Source organism: Battus philenor, unplaced genomic scaffold, assembly GCF_028537555.1.
Source record: "Battus philenor isolate CCGP_79_NKW_IND1 unplaced genomic scaffold, ilBatPhil1.0.hap1 SCAF_17, whole genome shotgun sequence".
Lineage (NCBI taxonomy): Eukaryota > Metazoa > Arthropoda > Insecta > Lepidoptera > Papilionidae > Battus > Battus philenor.
Window position 1 is genome coordinate 8,798,815 of NW_027181679.1, and position 22,277 is coordinate 8,821,091.

At 33.3% G+C, this 22,277-nt stretch overlaps 1 protein-coding gene across 1 annotated transcript; it reads left to right on the forward strand.

Annotated features, from left to right (window-relative positions):
* Positions 1–4,068: 4,068 nt before the first annotated feature.
* LOC137919826 (CLIP domain-containing serine protease B10-like) lies at positions 4,069–10,792 on the forward strand. The gene is made up of 6 exons (XM_068763030.1): positions 4,069–4,249; positions 4,922–5,065; positions 6,542–6,714; positions 7,633–7,738; positions 8,013–8,178; positions 8,787–10,792. The coding sequence occupies exons 1-6, from the start codon at positions 4,189–4,191 to the stop codon at positions 9,013–9,015; spliced, it is 879 nt and encodes a 292-aa protein (XP_068619131.1). The 5' UTR covers positions 4,069–4,188; the 3' UTR covers positions 9,016–10,792.
* Positions 10,793–22,277: the final 11,485 nt, after the last annotated feature.

Consider the following 22,277-nt stretch of genomic DNA (forward strand, 5'->3'; position numbering starts at 1 on the left):
TTCGGCACTACACGGGCGGCAAATAACGAGCGGACGCCTGTTATCTTTTCATAACAAAATACTATTATTTATAATGTTTATATTATTTCCCCCTCTGTCTGGAGTTACCAGGTCGTTAAACTGGTGTACATAATTATTAATTAAATACAATTATAAGTACAACATATTGAATTAAACTTTTTACAATTGATTAGTTAGTTTAGCTATCCAGAATCTGATGTTGGGCAGGTTATCGACGTGGAGGGCCATGGCCTCCTTCCATGAGACCCCCATGCTCCAGTAGAAGGCGGCCGAACGGGATCGGCAGAGGACAGATCGCGCTGGGAGACACGCTACGTGATCGCCTTGCGGAAAATGGTGTTCCCCTATAGGCAACGGGACTTTCAGGATCTCGGGTGTTTAGAGTGAGGGTCCTAAACTGTCACTACTATCAGCAATTCCTTGGCGAGTGATAGATTGACGAGGTCTCGAACTACACGATGGTTAGCATTACGAGGATTTTAAGATACAAGCTGTGAACGAAAATTCAAGAAATCTGAAACTCAATCCAAGAAGAACGAAAGCAATAATTTTTTCTTAGGGATTGCACATGTCATCTAGAACTATGTCATTTATATTAAAATAACATTTGGGACCTGCAGCCTATAAGGGACGTAAATGCATATGTGTATTATTTAACCATAATTTAATCAATCAATATAACTTTGACAGCGGTACGGAAAGGGAAAAAAATTCCTGCCAAGAAAGTGTTTAATACTAAGCAATGTTTTAATAAACGGACTATCCGATGCATGCACATGCACAAACGTGGACATTATCCAACTTTAGTGACGATGTTGACTTTTAGCGAGATAATAACTATCAAGAAGTGAATGAGCGTTATTTTTGTAAAAAACAGAAATGTGTTCGCAAAATCGTATCTAGATGTGGTATACTCCTAATCTTAATTATACAATTATCGTTTCTTATGTAAACTATGAAATAATTCTATGTTCAGTCTCCAGCATTACCATAACAAGATTTTCAAAGCAGCTGTTTCACTAGAGCTATTGTCAGATCACGTTTTTTATAAATAACTATAGAACTTTTAAGGTGGCGACTTGAATAGTATAAGCAATATGTAATGTAATAAGTGTAGTGTATTACATCGTCTTCATCTTCACACAAGACAAGAAAACCATTTTTTGTTTAAACGTGTACGAGGGTGAATAAAAGGTCAAATTAATTTGATATTCACTGATAAAAATCGAGTCATATTAATGAAAGCACTCTTAAGATGCTAACTATATTAACTTACTTATATAACATAACAACGGGCCATAAAGATTTCTTTCTTAGTGAGTAATAAAGCAGCACGACAAATTTGTGTTGACTAGGATCGATTAGGATTGCCTTGTTAGGTTACATCGAATTGTGAAAAAAAAACTGGTAACAGTTTATGTTGTTAAAGATGACGGTGCTCTAGTTTATCCGAGAATATTGTTAAGTGCAGCGCTTTTCGAGAAAATTTGTATTAAACTTTCTTTCTCTAAAATTTTTGTTGTGCACTAGAGGTAACACTAAAAATCTTGTGTCATGACTTATGGGAACATATACATATATGTACAATTAATGCAGCTTTAAAATTAGGTTTTCAATAAATTTGTTGAGTCATGCAATAATGAAACTAATCTCAGTACTTGTTTGTTTTTATATCTACGCATTTGATTATATCGGCCTAATTAAATTTTTCTGGTGAGCAAATTCTTCATGGATACACTTCGAGAGGTCACGGACATTTTATATGTATATACTGTAAGCATATAACATTTAGTATTCTTCTTTACACGAATACACACATAAAAATAAAAAAGCATGGCCGTGCTCACACACTCACGCACAGATAAAAGCATACACGCAAACGTCAATGCAACTGTTAAACAAATGCGCATGCGCGTAGAAGGCTACGTAAACGTAGTCGTACACAAATGAACAGATGCATGAAAACACACACATAAGCTATTGGCGAAACCATGCGAATAACATGGATCTGATCATATGCTCACCAAATAAACTGCGTCGCAATACGAAACGCTGTGGTTTATGTTTTGGAAATCTTAATTTGAGAGTAGCACGTGTAAAATTTATTACTACACAGATTTTGAATCAATAATATATATCAGGACATATTTTTTATTTATTTTTCTTTTAACTAACCTACATAGGTGCCATTTTGTTCGATGAATTTTGTCACTTTGTGAAATGATGCTGCTAGTAGAGAAATTTTGGGAGTCTACATAAAAAAAGTAACACGTAGTTTTGGGATTGATCTTTTGATATTAACCTGACACTTCTTAAAGAGTTTTGAAGAGACCGAAACTGATTTAAATCTGTTGGTATAAGGTAAGGTTTATATAGCGGAAGCATTATCACCACCCAACGTAAACTGTCTTAATTTTTGTTGTAGTGAAAAAAAAATAAAAGTAACTGTAAAAATTATGAAAAAATTTCAACCTTTTATAATTTTTTTCTTTATTGTATAAGTCTTAAAATTTTATTTATGTTTTAATAAAATGTTCTTATTAACCTTTATATTACAAAACATTAATCAAATATACAAATAAAGAATTAAAGATACACACAATATATCACACAGGAAACGAACAAACATGATATTTAGAATTTTGTTATTAATATTACATGATTTGTGGATATTCAAGAATAGCTGACTATGTAACTGGTTTAACCGGTGATTTAAGTGTGGTATGGTAGCTATGATTTCATATTTTTAATAACACGGCAGAGACAATATGTTCGATGTAAATTCATTTTAATTTGTGCGTACAATCTACATACTTATTTACAATGAATATGACTAGCAAATTTTACTAATAGTATTTATATTTGAAGCTCATCATCGTAGCTACGAGTATCGTAGGATGCCCACAGCTGGGCATTTAGGCTAGATTTCCAATAGGGTCGTTAGGAAGCGACCTGCATGCATCTTTTTCTTAACTATGTAAGTACAATTTATGAATGATAAGAAAAAAATGTAGCAGCATGGAGATAGCGTAATGTCCATTTGATATCGTATTGATATATAAATTGATATTTGGTTGGCTTACACAGTCATTTGACTCAAGAAAATGGCAATAGAATTGTTACCCCCTTTTCCGCGCAAGGAGATCTTTCCATTACAATATTAACGAATTTCCTAATGCTAAAATCAATTTATAATTATAAAGCTTAGCAAAGCAACATCCTTCGTAAAATATTTTTTTTGTGCTGGCAGGGAGATGTTCGATTACATGTACTGGTTTCTTTTGTCCACCGATATCAAGACTGCGCATCCTCCTGTAGCGGAGCTGGCTCCGGTGACGGCACCGCCGCCGTCAGCGTTGGCGACCACGACCTAGAGCACCTGGGCCGAGGTCGCCTGAAAAACCAGAACGGCACCACGGCCCGTGCCTCGTCGGAGTGCTAAATCGCCTGCCGCACCCAGGAGCCGCGGGACCAAGACAGTGAAACGAGCTCCCACTACGGCAGCCGTGACGGTGACGCTGCCAGTAGGATCCACCGTCATGGTCCAGAAAGAGGTGGCCGAACGGGATCGGCAGAGGAGAGATCCCGCTCGGAGACGACTCCGTCATCGCAGGGACGCGCCTCGCAACGGCCCTCCGGTAAATGGTGCTACCCTACCATAAACGGGGCCTACAGAGTCGCGGGATTCTGAATGAACGGTGATGAAAAGGAGGAAAATCAAAATGGATGAGTATGTATGATCATGTGAAGTATGTTAGAAGACCAAATGAACTTAAAAAGACTGAAAGATGAATAAAGAAAGAAAAAGGATATGAAATAATTAATTAAAAATTGAAAGTTACGTGTCCCTAAACAAGATAGGGGAGAACGATGGTCCCAATGACGGGTGCCATTAAAAAAGACTAGCTGTTTGTGCCTTATACATACGCAACAGGTTTTGACGCAAAAAAATAAAGAAAATAAGTTACCGCATAAGAATATTATATTGTTATAATAATATGTGTGTTATTTTCCTCAAGTCTGCCTCAATTATATGTAAAGCTCTATTCCATGGACTAGTTTTATCGTGTAGAATAGTTATTTGCTTCGAATATCGCAGGCGGAGCGATCGCTTGATTTATTTTGTGAATTAACAGGACTATTATTTGTGAAATCATTTATTCGAAAATGAAGTGTTTGTTCGCAGTGACGTTTTCATATTTATTTGTGGTTTATAATAGTTTTGCATGTAAGTACAATTGTTAAATGTTTCCTTAAAATATTTTCCTTTTGCTATTGTTTTTAACAGCGTAATTTAATATCCACTTATTTTATTTATGTCAGTGTGGTTAGCTTTCCAATCACACTTTTAAATTATCTCTTTTTAATAACTTATATGCACACTAATAAACCGATGACATAAAATCTATAATTAATTCAAACTGAAACTTATTATTATTATTTAACGACATTTATTATACATATACTTTATAAATAAGATAAAGATGTACACGTCTACAAGCATAAACAGAAAATAAAATTTAAATTATATTGTATGTGGATCTACTTAATAAACCTACTGAATGAACATGTAGACTTGATAGCCCACAAATAAATTTAATTTTGAGTTATTGCGGGCAGAAGGAAGGATTTTAATAATTTTTTGCTTAATCCTGATTATCATATTATGATTATAAATAAAAACAAATAGACATTGTACCTTGTGATAAAAGGTTACAGATGGTTATTATAATTTTTAGGCCTACACAACGATTTTAATCATATGATTATAGTTTACATATGTACAGCCTTGACAACTAAAGTAAATACTAATAATGTAAGATTATTAATTAAGTTACGTTTTTCAATGATTAAACTGTTACACGTAACTGCTAAATTTTATTTTTTGTGCGGATTTCAGCTGACGAGATAGAAAATCATCCTAACATAAAACTGTTGCCAAAGAAATGCGGTGAAATAAACGAAGATCGTATATTAAGCAGTAAACCGAACTATGAAGAATTTCCCTGGATGGCTCTCATTAGTCATCAACAGAAAAGTCAAGGTATATTCCATCGCAATACCATAGCTATTATCTCTATTAATACATATGAAATTCCGAATAATACATATTTTAATATAAATAATATTACCTATACAAATTTTAATGAGATTAATTTGGACGAATCGAAACAAGATTTGAATATAGAGTTCAAAATAATATAGCTTAAATACAAATCAATTTTCTATATTTCGTTTCAAATACTTTGTCGTATAGTTTGATCAAAAACTAATAATGTGTCTACTAACAACATCGAATCATTAATTTTTAAATTTTATTTTATTACATGTTCTTAAATTTTAATTTATTTTATTTTGTCCCGTTACTTTTTTATTTTAGTTTGTCTTAATAATCTAGTTCTCAGGTAATATGTATGTCTTATGTATGATATGCATAAGTAAGACGGCTAGTAGTGACCTGTCTTTTCGATTGTAAATCAATTATTTAAGTAAGAAGAGGACCAATATTTAGCCACTTCCGCAGCATGCAGTGGTTCCATGCAGTGGTGTTTCACAGAGATTGTTTGGCTCTGTGTTTGGCACTAATCGGTGTAATATAACTCCTGAAGATGCCCCGTGGAGGGGTGAAACACGTGTTGAGTGAATTAACAGTGGCAGCTGTGTAATTCGCATTGTTTGTCGCATACGCATTTATCAGCGGGCTGGCGGGCGGTGCACTTTGTTGCACGACTACTACTGCATGTGCGGAAGTGGCTAAATATTGGTCCTCTTCTTACTAAGGATGGACTTCCGCAAGGTAACGCTTGATTCCATTAAATATTTAAGATCAGCATGCCTAGCTGAACAGGCGCGTGACTCAATTATTTAAGTCAATAATTATAATACACTTTTTAATTGCCCGGGAGTTAGATTCAGAAGATGAAATTTCTATACACATTTTCTTAAGAACAAAAAGGTTCATTACCTGTCTTTGGATATTTTAAAGCTCTTTTTAGGAAGCATAGAATGTGATTGAATGTTGTTATAAAAGTTTTAAAGGGGTGAATGTAATATAAAAAAGCATTAGGACTTTTTATATTTATTCCGAATTACTCTGTATACGGGGGCCCCACTGAAATATCTATTCTTTCAATTTAAAAAAATCGTCAAGCAGCATAGTCTACAAAAACAGATGGTAATCAATATTTGATATGTAGTAATCACAATTTGAAAACGTTTTTCTCATACTATATTATCATTACGTTATTTATAAAAACAAGGCACGGTTCGGGGTCACGGTTGTTCAGGGTGAGTGTCTCAGGATTTCAGATGTTTATAAAAATTGTTAAATAATTCAATTATTTAACAATTCTAATAAACATTTTAATTTTAATTTTTATTTACAAATAAAACATTCATTATAATTATTTTAATATAATAATTTTATTACTTTTTTAATCAAACCAAGAATATAATGATTTGTACTAACGAAATATAAATTTGAACTCGAAGTGATATTTTTTTATTTCTTTAATTGTAGATGGTAACATAACCTTCGGTTGTAGTGGCACATTGATTAACTCCAGATACGTTCTCACCATGGGACATTGTGCAAGACGTGCGACAATCGTTAGAGTTGGAGAATACGACCTTTCTACCACAACTGACTGCCATCATGATGGTGTAGATTTAATATGCTCATTACCCTACCAGGTAAATTATTTTATGGTATTAATTCTTCTCAAGTGGCATTTTCAGATTCCACAGGTACAAGCGGGCAAGGCTCTAGTGGCACTTCTTCTATTTTCACAGAATGAAATATTCAAGACAACGAAAGACAAAATCGTAAGAAAAAATATGAAGCTCGTAGCAGGTTAATATGGTCGTTTTCGATTAAAAAAGCTTACAACTAAGAATTTTTTGACGTGTGTCATATTTTTATTTTTAGTATAACACGCGTTTAAAAATTATCCATATCTATATTACATTAACCAATAGAGTTTGTATATATAGCGTGTATGTTTAAAATTATACATTTTATACTGTTATCGCTTAGTATTGTTGTGTTTCTTAGTATCTATACAAAAAGATTGATTGGAAATAGGTGCAAAAGCATTTAAAGGGTGATATGTACAGCTCATATGTCAGCAAACTTATAGCAAGCTTTTATATCTGTTTCCAATCTCACCTATAAAGTGGTTACGCTAATATATTACATTTACATATTTTTTCGATTAGTATGCAATAGACAGTACTTCTGGCAGAATAAAGTCTGAAAGGACGGATAGTAAACAATAATTTTAGTACGCAGTAACCCGAATTTCTTAAACGCTTTTGATTACAATATTATTATTGTTACTTATTGTTTCTGAAACTGTTGTTATTTGCATAGGATTTATCACACATTAATTAACAGTAAATGAGTCAAACATACTCTCTTTAAAAGTTTTTGCACCTTTATATATCTTAATATATTATAACTTATTACTTAATATATATAACTTATATATACAAATATACAGTATTGTTAAGCAGTATATTTTAAAACAATATAAAGTACTACGCCATTAAGATCATCTTTTATACATCAACACGTCTCAGTGCAAAAACTAATTCTAGAATTTTTTACAGGATTTCGAAATAGAAGAAAGGCTGGTTCATCCGGGAAATGACGAAAATGTTTATTCGGATGACATCGGTCTTCTACGCCTTAAGGAACCGGTTGACCTCAATAAATGTAATTTAAATATTTAAATATAATATAACATAAGTTCTGTTGAAACTAGAATCTAGTAGAAGAAGATTTTCGAGTTGGTTTCGCTACTTCAATAATAATGGCACAAGGCATAACATATTTGCAATACATTTATAATAACGGCCTCTTAATGGCATGATTTGGATATTTATACGGTTAACTAATCGATTCAATTTTTACACTATTTTATTTTTCTCCGTATTACTATAACATGAATGATGTTATATGCTTTACTTTATTTTATCTAATATCTTAGCAAATGTCGGTGCAATATGTCTGCCTATTACAACCGACACGAGAAGCCGCGATCTGAGTAAGACGCACGGTATTCATGTCGGTTGGCAGCTTCTACGAAACTTTTCCTCCTTAATAAAGTCTACAGCTGCGGTATTCTCTGAGGAAGACTGCATGAAATATTACAGGTATTTTGTTTTGTCTTATTTTGTTTGCGTAAAACTCGTAGGAGAGAATTGATATTTATTAAAAAATATAAGGTTACAAAGATGTTTTTTAAACAATAGGTATTTTCAAGTTTTCCTTTAAGGTTTTTTTACTTATTTAAATATATAACGGTAAGATTGCTAGTGAAGTTTTATAACAAAACGTTTACTGTTGACACAAAAATTTTTAGTTTGACATTAACACTTGTTACTTTTTCAAATTATCAATTACATATAGTGTTATGTTAGCTATTGGTTTTTAATGCATGCTTAAGTACACCTTCTCTATCGTGATTTTTAATTTGGGTTTTTATTCTTGTTAGGATTTGTCAATCCCATTGCGACCATCATGCGTGTACAACCGTTGAATTATTTAACATTCACTGCGGAAACAAGACGCCAATCAAAAAAATAATACGATTTACTCTTTTAATACGATTTTTGGCACATTCTTAAAACATGATGTATTACAACTACAGTTAGGAGAATCAGATTATATCATAAAATACGAAAAATTGTGCAACTGGTATGTGTCCAGATAATCTTAAATAACTCAAGTAAATAAAATCTTTGTTTCTCGTATATTTTAGAGCAATTCATCATAAGGAAGAAATACAATTACCATTCAACAAACTATGTGTCAGAAGTGTTTCCCACTTGGAGAGCGGCACACCGCTCATAATCAAGAGTGACTTAGAAGATTATACCAGATATGTTTTATATGGATTAATATCGCATGGTTATAAAACTGAACCAACAGCTATCTCTACCGATGTCAGGAAATATATGAAATGGATCTTGGACACCATCAAACCATGATATCGAATATTTTATTTAATAAATGAATCGAAAATCGCAATTTTTATTTTAAAATGACACGGGGTGGTTTGTTATAGGTATAAAAGTTTCAAAGAGGTGAATACATAGCTTATTTGCCATTATTAATGTATGGTACATCCCATCGAAATATCAATTGTCAAAATTCGGATTACTACATATTAAAATTAGTTATTGTTAACTATCTTTCCTTGATTACTGTACTGCCAGAAGTTATTGACATATCATAGCATTACAGTAAAAAAAATCATTATCACTTATTTCAAAGTCGTCACTTTATACATGGTAATTGGAAGTAAGTTGAAAAGCTTTAAATCTTTTTTTTGAAAAATAAGTTATTCAGTCACTTTTTTAAAACTTTTACACCTTTATCATCTTGTATATTTCTTAAATATATTTTTGGTGATATCGTTTAAGATCTAGTTAATAAGAGTAGAACATTTTATTTGTATTATTGATACTTACTTCTACGCGGAAATTTATCTAACGATCAATGATAACAGTATATTAACATCTGTTAAAGCTCGAAATATAAAACGTAGTCCAAAAAAACATTAGTATCCAAGCTTTGATTAAGATAAAAATAATTCTCTCGTCTATGGTTTTATGGAGTCTAAAATCCACTTTACGTACTTTCTCACATCCGTTAATATTTCTGGCTCATCTAAACTACAGCGTTTCGAATGGAGTACTGTAATACCTAATTGAACGTATTTGTATATGCCATTGTAATAGTTTTCATACATTAAAGGGACGCCTGGTTCATCGCATGGTAGACGATTTCCTCTTTCGCCACATAACTTGTTTTTAAATGAGTCTTGATCCATGCTGATTGCACGTCTGGAAATTTGCAAAGTATACATTTTAAATCCAAGAAACTTTGTGAGAAGAAATATTTCACATTTGAATTTTTACAATTAGGGCAATTATTTATATTTATAAATTACCTGTTGTAATAAAGATTACACGTATGTTCAGGATAAATAGTTATCACTGATACTAATGGAGTGTAGTTGTTGGTTTGTGTATTATCCATAAAGCCCCATCCAGCGATAGTAGCATTTTCATTATCCATGTTCATTTCTCGAAGATTCTTCGATATAGGCAAGCAAATTGCATCAGCGTTTTCTACAAAGTTAAATTTGTAACTTTATTGACTTATCAAAACATCTTGTAATATGAACATTATGTTAAATTTTAAATAAATAATATATACATATTATTACGTATGAAAAAAAAAATATAGAACTATGTACTTTTTGGTCCATTCAAGATACGAACGTTGTCTTTGCTTTGTAGTCCTATGTTTTTTTAAACGAGGATACTGTTCAATTCAAATGGTTTTACTTCGATAGCCATTTGCACAAGAGACAAAACATTAGTAAAATTAACTTGGAATATTAATATGTTACATAAGTAACCTTTTTATATACTATGAATTATTTTATTTTTGTTGTATCATAGGTAATGGGTACAAACCTGTTTATGACATTGTACCTGTTATTAAAGACTTAAAAATTGGACAAAAACTTGGGTGGTTTGTATATTCTTGGTGTGGAATAGCTTCAGATACTGCGATGTCCTTAAAATGTCAATTATGGTTAACTTATAATAATAATCTAAAGTTCTAATAGTAGGCCATATTTAATGTTAACATAATTTTAATATTGTCTCTTTTGAATACAATTTTAACTAGTATCTTATAAACATATTCCTGTACCTTTTACTTTCTACGGCCAAAATTAATTCATTAGTAGGACGCCCTATGGATAATTTTTACAAATTTTAATTATATATATATATATATATAATATAATAAATATATATTATTTTCATATGAAATAAGTTTTATTTTAAAAGCCGGAGAATAAAAGCAAGGTTGATATATTGAAAACTTTTTGCTGTTATTAATAATGTTATATTTTTTCGTATATCCGATTTCGTTACTGTTATGAAAAATAGCACATGTGTAAATTCAATAAGTTTATTTAAGGATTGCAAGTTGGTAACCCATATGAATTTTTCAATGTATACGCTTTTACTAGAAGATCCCGAATAAAGAAAAGAAGAGATAAGATAAAAAGAAATAGATTAATTAAAAATATATCAAAGAACGTGTATATGGTAAGGGTTAATGCAATGTAACTGACCTCATAAAAAATAGCATTATATCACTGGTATATGGAAAAAAGTCAACTTATATACTTTTTAAGATATATTTAATCACGCTGTTTCTTTCGCCTGTTTTTCTCAAATCTGAGGCATTTGTTACCAGAATATGAGGCACATTTTTACGTCAATATGTTGAATAAAAACTGACAGAATTTTAATTTTCAAAGATGACAATGGTTTTGTAGGATTAAAAAGTTATACAATTGCTCTAAATAAACTTACTTTTGCATTGGGCTATCTTATCCTAGTTTGTTTAGTCACACGACTTATAATTGTATGAAAAATCTGCTTATCTCATTGATTTATTTTATAAAACTTACCTGATAATTACGTTCACAGTAGTCTTCTGCACAAGTAAACATTGTGTCTTGTGCACCGATCCTTACACCGTAAATCTGTTTGTTTTTAATACAGGAAGCCGTCGTTAAAACATATCTATTATTTATCATTGTGCCAGTGCAACGGAAAGTAACAGTGGTGTTGACTGAAATTTTCATATAAATTTCATTATTATGAATATTATATTTATATATATCAGGGTAGTTCAGGCTACTTGATAGTCGCAGTGATTTTCCACAGATTAAAATTTTTTGAAAATGAACGTGTTTTTAAGTTATGCAAATTGTCATAAATTAGATTTTTGTGAAAATAAATGGAAGTACAAAACATGTGTACTGAAAGTTAAAAAAAAATCAATTATTTTACGTAACATGATGTTTGTTTAGCATTTGGTAGATAATTATTTTTTGTCAGCAATTCTAAAGACAATTTGAAATACAGACGGAACATTTATATTATATACTTTTTCAACTGTAATAACACAAAAATGAAAAGCTATCTCGGGTACATTTAACTAGAGTCACAAATAATCCTTCCTAAAGAACAGCAAGTGGTTCGCGAGCTGGAGATTGCAACCGCTAAAATATATGATACGACAAGTACTAAAAATATAAATAAATGTCTATAGGCATTATGGTCCGTTATGTGACGGTACATTGATGGGAATGTCTTCGTTCAATCTCAATATATAATAAGTCTAAGAAAATGTGTCTTACTAATTATGGCTTACAACAGGGAACGTGGTTCACTCTAGGCTACATTGGTAACCTCATATGGAAAAGGTTTACGCTCAGGATTTATCTATGAGATCATGACTGAGGAGATACGTAGACGAACGAAATTAACCATTATAGCCTATCCTGAAGCCAAACTGGTAGCCGCTGGAGCCTTAACGTTCTGGAGTGGACTCTATGAACCGGTAAGTTTAGCTTATCTACCTACCAGGTGCCCTGTAGACCTTTTTAAGGCCGTCGCATGATGCCAGACTCAGGCGGCCTATTAGAAATCTATGGGAGAGACAAACGCGCAGCAGTAACCGTGATAAAGGTAGAATAATGACGATGATGATATCTAATAAAGTTAATATGGAATAAATAAAATTATGAACAATAACCTCTGTAGGCGATGAAGACCAGCCAAGGAAACTCCGGTAATAAGCTAGCATATCCCCCAAGTAATCTGCTACCATTAATGTCACCACAATCACTGGGCAAAAGATTTACATTAGGATGAGTTTCCACATCATCTTCTTGTTTTAGTTCAGCGAAGTCCGAGCAACAAATCTGTGTGAGAAATATAAACTGTAACCTGGCCAGATATATGTGTTTTTATATAATAATACCATATATACAAAAACACAGCCTCCATTAGACGTTAAAAAGTAAAAAGTAATTTGTAATCCCGTTTGAAAGCGGAATAGCGTGTCTCGATGCGAAGCTATTAAGGGATTTTTGAATGAATATTTTTAAGTTAAAGTTCAAAGTCATATGTATATGTAAGTCGATCCATGAATTAGCGTCAAGTCGAAATCAGATGAATTAAAAAAATATGTATTCTTATAAAACTTATTTTTTTGAGTGCATGGTTGCACAAATAGTATTAGTTTATTAAAAATCAGGCCATTACAGTAAGAAACTTTTTTACCTTTTTTAACTTTTTTTACTCGTGGATACACATAAAAGTGGAAAAAACTATAGTAAAGTTTTTTATTTGGTTAATTTAAATTATATCATTTTAATAGAAATATTACGACGGGGTGCATAAAATTTATATTATTTTTTAATTTGCAAAATACGTGTACGGTATCATTTTTTTATTACTTTACTTAGGCTACTAGGGCAGGTTTATTATTTGATTTCGACTTGATGCTGGGTTACGGTACATTCAAGAAGAAATAGTTTGTATATATGAAAAAGAATATAAAACATTAAAATAAAGTAGGACCGTTTTTTGAAAAATGTAATAAGGTAAATCAGTGCTTTCCTTATTTATTAATTTTTTTTAGTTTAACCAGATTTATTTTTTAGTTCTGGTATTAATTAAACTAAATTATTTAAACAATACTACTCATTTTTATAACTGTTAAATACGTTTAAGTTGTTTTAGTTAAGGTAAATAGTGGTAAAAAATATAACTTACTTTAGGTCTACGACCAACGTTACACAGATAACTCATCAAAATAGATCTGGTATTTTCTGATCGATCATTGGCAACTAGTTGCATTGCTGGTTGACAATTAAATATATCAACGCAGTCGTCACAGCTTTCTGAAAAGTAAATATTAATAAAACTATAATATGAATCAAAACAAAAATCTATTTTAACTGTTAGCGCTCCGGTGGCTACGCAACGGAGGCATCAGTCATTTGTTCCGTACTGGGCTCAGCTGCGGAGCCCAATGTTTTTAACATGATTACGCTGAAAATGTTACGAAATATTTGCTAATGTAATTGTTATTTTTAGTTAAAACGTGCTCAGTTATGATTGAATCATTATTTGTCCCATCTTATTGTCAGCAACATAGAGAAAAATAATTAATATGATAAGAATATAGAGTTAAGTGAAATTGAAGATGTTTAATGGAATCTGGTGATATTTTGCGGAAGTCCATCCTAAGTAAGAAAAGGACCAATATTTAGCCACTTCCGCACATGCAATTGCATGTGGTTGCATGTACAAAGTCAATGTTGGAAGATAATGTTGATTATAATTTTGACACTTCAAGTAGTGGTTATGAAATTGTACCAACAAAGAGACGTCAAATGACAGTTACTGAAAATGAAAGCGAAGAGTCGTTGGAAGACAGATTTATAGCGCGATGTCACGGAAGAATTAAATATTCCGGATAGAGTAAATTTTAGACCTCAAATTTCTATAAATATTATACAGCGGATGCAATATTTTATATGACCATTGCCAGGTTGGCAATTACAATATTATTTATTGTTAATTAAGCTCATAGAAAATTAACACAGCACAGACCAACCAAGTAATGAAATTTCGGAGCTACCATTAAATTTTATATTCTTAAGATTTGTTGGTAGTTATCATACTTGCATGGTTGCATTTAGTATCTCCTTGTATCTGGTTGATTATGGCGGTTAACCTAAAACTCTTATTAACACGTTCACTGCGGGCCCAATTTTGAAGAACTTTCAGCTGGTGCGGCTGAGGTCAAATCAGCCTCAAGCTGAACTTCCTAGTAGTGCGGTTGAGGCCTTTTCTGCCTCATGTTCATCAATATTTTTTTACAATATTGAGTCAATGCTTCGCAGACATAAAGAAAGCTAAATTTGTCTTTGTCATACCTCATACGGTTGAGTGTAAACAGCCGCCGCACTAGAGAGAAAACACGAGTTTTACGCGCCGCACCAGTGCAAAGTCTACCATGAGGCTGAATCGACCTCAAGCCGCAGTGAACGTGTTAAGTATAATGTATCGTTTAATTGTTTCAGCACGAGCTGTTACATGGATATTTTAAATGTATTTAAATGATAGCTTTTTAGTTTTTTTTATTTTATTTTAATTACACTTGCTATCCAAGTAGCATTTGTAAATTCCACAGGTTAACGGAGTCAAAGCGCAGAGAGCGCTCAATCTAAAATCTCTTTTAAGGTATTGAAGGCCTCTTTGGGTGCCTTCACGAAAGCCGTGGACCTCTTAGATCTCTTAGGCGGACACTCAGTGAACTCAAGGAACTCCTCGAAAGGTCTCGTCGGCTGCCACTATACGATAATATTTGTTTAGCATTCCTACTCAAAGGAGTCCGAGAGGGCCGAATCTCGACTTGGTTGGTTGTTATTACCCGGATAATACTACTACTATTTCGGAAAGCGTTAGCACTGGGAGAAGAAGTGGCGGATGAAACTTCAGCTACGTTTCTATTTACAATGATCGGGGGTTTCCGTCTCCTTGGAGAGACGAGCCGACCGCGATTGGATTTAGGTCACTAAGGCAGAGTCTTTTTTAAACGATCATCAAGTCCACTGAGAGGGGTGTTCAGCTTATACCACCACCATGCGTTTAGAATTCTGATTTACAAGAGGACGGAACAAGTTCGAGCTATTTGTAACTATCAAGAGTATGATTCAGAAGTTCTTTTTATTTTAAATCTATGATTGGAATACCACAACTATTAGCAACTCTTACAAGAATGATGAGTTATGTAGATAAACGAAAGTAACGGACTTGCCCAGCAGATTGAAAATTAGAAGTGACAGTGGGCAAGCCACCCAGCACACTGTTGGCCGAACGAGCTTTAAGGTTCTGGAGTCACGGATCTGCAAACGCAGTGAAGGATATCCGAACACACGATGAACAGATGACCTTGTTAAGGTCACCGGAAGACGCTAGATGCAATTCGCTTTCAACCGGCCTATTGGAAACTTACGCTGCAGATAATGTCCAGTGACGAACGCCCAACGCATGAAATGATAATGAATCTCTCAAAATAAAAAAAGGTTAATAAGCAGTATATCCTTTGTAATATAAATGTCTATATTTACATATATATTTAACATGTATATATAAATATTTATGTAGTATTATTAAGTAGATGTGATTTGTTTTTCTTGATATTAATATTATATTTTAAGCAAGCAATTATAACAATATATAGAAATTTCTGATACAACCAGATATAGATGCGTTTGATTTCTTTGTACTAGATGTTAAAATCTCCTAAATACTAAACTAAACTAAACTACTTACTTAAGCTTTCTGCAATACTGATTATCAGCGCCCCAAGTACAAAGGCAGGAATCATTGTGGAAGCGAAATAACGTTTGCTTCCGTACTGCTATTAACTACTGCGCTTTGTGTTTTACGAACTATTTAGGTAGCAGAGATTATTCACACACAAATATTATGTTGGGTATTTCCGGAGACATACACGGGACTGGCATAGTCAAATTTTTATTAATATGTACGTTAGTTTATAGAAAAATAATTTTAAACTTTAAGTTTCAGAAAAATGGATACACTTGTTAGTTAGTTTCTAAATAGATGTTAAAGTTAGAACCTTTGTTTTATAAAAAAATCCTAAGTTTTTGAGATAGGTAGGACAAAAATATGTAAGTGATTTTTATATTTCAATGCGCCAGTCATGAAAAATTTCAGAGAAATATACTATTTACGCGATAAGTCTTGACTTCTTTAGGACTCAAGTTCAGTTAAGTTCAAGTTTAGTTTTAATAATTTAGGTGTAATTCTGAAGATTTTCTGTATTTATAAAATACTGAAAGTTCCTCATTCCTAACATAGACAAGCGATGGTCCAGCATGAAGTTCTTCTCATCATAAAATGATAATTTCATCATCATCGTGCCAGTCTATAGACGCCCACTGCAAGAAATCTGACTCCTTCAAAGATCATCACAGTGATTGATCTTGCATTGCCCGTAACCGGCGTATTCCCACGTCTTTGACTATGTTGTCGGCTCACCTACTAGGGGGCTAACCACGCAATGTCAAGCGGCTCGTGATTTTTACACAATCTCTAGGTCTCAACGGCCGAAATTGCACGTGCGATGTGCCGAAATACGACTGTGGTCTTAGTTCCTCTGCGGGCAATTCACTTTCATCAAATTATCAAGAATAATTATCTGATATTTTTTTAAGGTGATATATTTTGAGGTGATAACATTATCCTATATTTTAACAAAATGTAACTTTTCTAACGTTATAAAACAAAAGCTGAATTTACAAAATTCTACTATAAGTAAATATGAGTTTAGTAGCCAGACAGTTTCGATATTTCAATCTCTTACCTTTGGTTATTGTGACCTGCTAAAACCCTTAGAAGTCAAATTTGACAGTCACAGCTTTACTGGGAGCAAGATCCGGGAATATTTTAAGTTTTATAAAATGAGAGCGTGCGATATTTTATAAAACATAGTTAAATTTAATTTACAGCTCAAAATTTTCATTTTCTACGACATTTTTACCCATAATAAGCCGGGGGGTAACCGGAGGGTAACCGGTGAAATTTTTTTTTTCAAGAAACCAATGGATATGGTGGACACACCGTAGTACCACCATGACCTCAATTGTTCTGCCGAAACGATTTAAAACTTTTAACGCGCAAAAAAAAATTATGTTATTAGTTTTTATTATAACATTTGAATAGTAATATGTTACTTTTTACAATCCATAAGTAATGTTTGAGGACAGGATAAGGACAGAAAAGGGTTGGATTGGATAGGATAAGATAGGGAAGATATGGAGAGATGGGTAGGAATAGGTATTGGTAAGATAGGAGGGCATGGGATGGGCTCGTAGGGGATCGGAATGGCAGGTATGGGATTAGGATGGACCCGGATTGGATTGGTTAGAAGCGGTTGGGGTAGGTGAGGAGGAAAAATAGGACGAGGATTGGGATAAGTTAGGAAGGGAGAGACTGGAACTCGAGGTGCGGGTATGGGGCGAAAAGGGATAGGTTGGATGGCAGGAATAGGAGCGATGGCAGGGACAGGAGGGATGGCGGGGATAGGAGGTACAGCTGGGATTGGAGGGATAGCAGGGAAAGGAGAAATGGCAGGGATAGGAGGAATGGCAGGAAAAGGGGGATTGGCAGGGATAGGAGGTATGGCAGGGATAGGCGGGATGGCAGGAACAGGAGCGATGGCAGGAAAAGGAGCCATGGCAGAGACAGGAGGGACAAGACGGATTGGAGGAAATGCAGAAAAAGGTTGCAATGGTATAGGCGGTTGAAAAAAAAGAGGGGGCATAGGATAAGATGGGTAAGGATAGGACTTGAAAGGATAGAATGGGTTTAACGAAGACATCACGGGAGAAGAGCTTGAATCAGATGCAGTAGTAGTCGAAGGTACTTTTTTGCTTTGTAAATTGCTGAAGAAGTCGAAAATATTCTTAATTAACCCGCGGTTTTCTATTTCAGGGAGCAATTCATCTTTTTCTGTTTTCGATTCTCTTACAATTTCTTTTTGATTCTTTAAGGAAGACTTATTACGAGACAATTGCGATGAAGATTCTTTCTTGTGAGGCTTAGCGTCTTCTTCTTGTGTATACTCGCTTGAGCAGGAAATCTGTATGAATGTGACAAATAGAGATATAAACTTTGTACAAATTTTAACTATTAAAATGATTTATATTTCTTTATTCTTTCAAAAACACCCAAGTGCATCCGGCAGGTGCTCCGCGCTCTGTTCTAAATACTTACTTTGTAAATATAATGTTAGTAGCCAACATACTTAACGTATTTAGCTGAAATATGTTGAATTATTTTTTCTCCTTTTTAGGTACAGGGTCAGTATTTCTAATGATTCATTGTGAACTTACTTTAGGTTTACGGCGATAGCTACACGGATCAATGCTCATAAGACTTTGATTTGATGATTTATCACTGGTAAATAAAAGTATTGTTTGTATACATTCTGTCAAATCTAGAACAGAGTTATTACCTATTCCTGAAACAGTATTACATTTTTAGAAACTTGGTTATTGTAAGTGAGATTGTCAATCATAATGAGAATTAACTAACTTTGTAAAATAAAAAAAATTGGCTGGGACTATGTATATAAAAATAAGTATTTTCTGAAAGCCTAGTCTATCAACATCAAAATGTTTTTTTTTATTTTTAAAATTTATTTAGTAGATTTGAAATAGTCTATGGAGAAATAAAAATGCAACTAAAGGGAAGTAAAGATATGAAAGGTGGAAATCAGTTAAAAACTAAGAGAACAAGCTAATTTAAATATTTTTTGTCATTATAGCGAAGGAGCCAATGTACTGAAATCTCCTGTAAAATATACTATTCTCGATATAGAAGATTGACTCAGGTAAGTTAGCGATTTCTCACTGGCTAAGTCTTTGTAGCTTGAACTTGAGATCTTAACTTGAGAGGATGTAAACAGCGGAGTGCACCGCGCAACTAGCAACTTCTTCACTGTGTGAATTTTCGATGCTCACATGGATATAACAATATTTTAGAAACTACTGGGCCTGTTTAAATAATACTTTAAAATTTAAAACTTAAAAAAACTAGGCTTTCAGAAAATATACATTTTTACATACAGAGTCCCAACTAATTTTTTAAAAAAAGTGCTTTGTACATTACGCAGGCTTGAGTCGATTTAGTTACAAGCGTATGTAGATGGAGCATGTTATTTGGTTGCAGTTAATTTTAAGCAACTCCATTACACTTTTGGGTACCTTTTACCGAAAACTTTATTCAAAGGCTCGTTCTCGGCGAGGACGCATAACTATCACGTCAATGTGAATTTAAATTTCGTTGTAAACTATAGAGTGTCACTTATTATCTCTTTAAATCTCTTAGTTTATTTTTAATTTAGATAGTCTTGATTCCCGGGGAGGAATGCTAAGATTAGTATTTGATGTTGTCATTCAATCAAACAGACAGCATACATTAGGTAATAATTATTTTGGTGATAATTTCAAGCGGGAAAAAAATTTCAAACGTTTTACCGCATTGTGATAGTGGTGTATCCGAAGCCCGTTATCAATGGGATGTTCGTCTTGTTCTTTTGTGATGTTAATTAATTAAACCGAAGCCAAAAAAATAACAGGACGTTATTATATATAGTTACAAGTGTAAGCGCCTGCCTGGTTCACCCCTGAACACTTAGGTTATATCAGGTAAAGGCCTTCATTATTGTCTCCCTTCAGTGTCGTGTGAATTGAATTAGCTTTCAGTATGACACGTTCTCTGTTGAAGCGCTAGGCCAAAAAAAGACAGAAACTACCGAGGCATGTAGAAGCATACTCGTAGATTTTAAAAATGACGTGAAGTAAAATAGAGTTTTAACTTAAAACGGAGTTTTGACTAGAAGGAGAAAAAAATTGTAAGAAAACCCGTAGGCTCTAAAATATTTATACTTACTTAAACTGTCTGTGTAACCAATAAACAGGACCACAATCATGAAGATAAGAAACATTGTGGATGTTTATTAATATCGTCCGACCTTCACTATTGCAATTGTCAGTTTGCTTTTTAAATAATTTTCATATTGTAATATTAATGTTACTTATTTGGAAATTAAAAAAATTAATGATTTCATAAACATACGAACTTGTTTGCGTGTTCATATCGTTGGAAATACCAAATGTGCGGTAAAACCGATTAATATTTCCTATCGGCCATCATAAACATATTATCTTAATTAACATTAATATAACTTACGATTTGTTATGTTTTGTATGTTTGTTACAAATATTTTAAGAATTCATACTTTATCAAAGTTGTAATAGTATAAAACAGTAATTTCACTATGATAATTTGTTCAAAAGTCGTCATAACTATTTTTTTAAATACTCACATAGTCCATTTATACATTTATTACTTGATATACATATTTGAAATAAGAGCTACGGTACAAGCCGGAACAATTAATATAATTTTTATACTATTATAGTTATAATTGTAAATTAACCATATCTTGTGTTTGGCATGGATCTTCATCGATCAATGTCTTCAATTCAGAGCTTTTCAATGTTTAGGGCTTCCTACACGCGGACAGTTGCCAACATCGAAATCGTGTTTATAGCGTAAGTACCAATACAAAGCGAGTTGTTCACTTAGAACAGCATTTCAGCAACGCAGATATCCATAAGAATATGCGAGCTTTAAACTTGCTTCAGCATTATCATGCTTGAAAATCAATAAACATTTGCACCTAATAAATACTAATACATAATTTTACATATTAATACCTTGTGTCTTCGTTTTAGCCCATAGTTACCCACTGCAAGGCATGGGCCTTTCCGAAAGATAACTATGGAGAGATATACCATGTATTCTTACTATGTTTACTTATACGATGATATTTATGATATACCATGTATACTTATGTGTTCATTTAATTGTATCCTAGATGTGTTCACTCGGTGTTTAGCACTAATCTGTGTAACAACTCCTGAAGATGCCCCGTGGAGGGGTGAAACACGTGTTGAGTGAATTTACGGTGGCGGTTGTGTAGTTTGCATTGTCTGTCGCATGCGCATTTACGAGCGGGCTGGCGGGCGGTGCACTTTCATGCACGACAACCACTGCATGTGCGGAGGTGGCTAGATATTGGTCCTTTCTTATGTATCCTAGATATTGAACCCGCGACCTATGATTGCATGTCTCAGTCGTTTACAGCTGAGCTATCACTTCTCATATATTAATTCGAGACTATACGCAGGACCGATGCTTTTAATTGCTTCTCTTGTAAGTATAAGCATTCCGTGTGGAACCACTATTCGATTTACTCTAAACAAGTTTTATTTCAGTTAGGATATGTACGGTATTCCTAATGTAGAAAAAAAATTCGAAGGCGCGGGCATACTATCTTTTTTAAAAGATTTATAATTAGTGAACAGACTAGTTTCTCATGTTTAGTATATACTCGTAGATTTTCCGGTATAGAGAAATTTAAGAGAAAGCGATTTTCTATCCTAACTATAATGAAAGACTGTTGTGTGTAGTAAACCGCATTGCTGTTCCGGACGAGATGCTTTAAGTGAATACTTGAATTGGCAACAATACAGGGCCATTTATGCACCAGTTGGAATTAAACTGTAAAGGGTTCCTAAAGTCGCGTGGGGTATCAATGGTTCATTGTGGTGACGTCTGTCAGTCTCCTGTTAAACTGTAAAAGTTACTCGAAGTACGTCGTCATTGGTCTAGGTTCGTGGGTCAACAATTCAACGATTGAATGTATCTACAAGCGTGGCAGTTACAAACTGTTATGTGTAATTACGTAAATAAGAAAA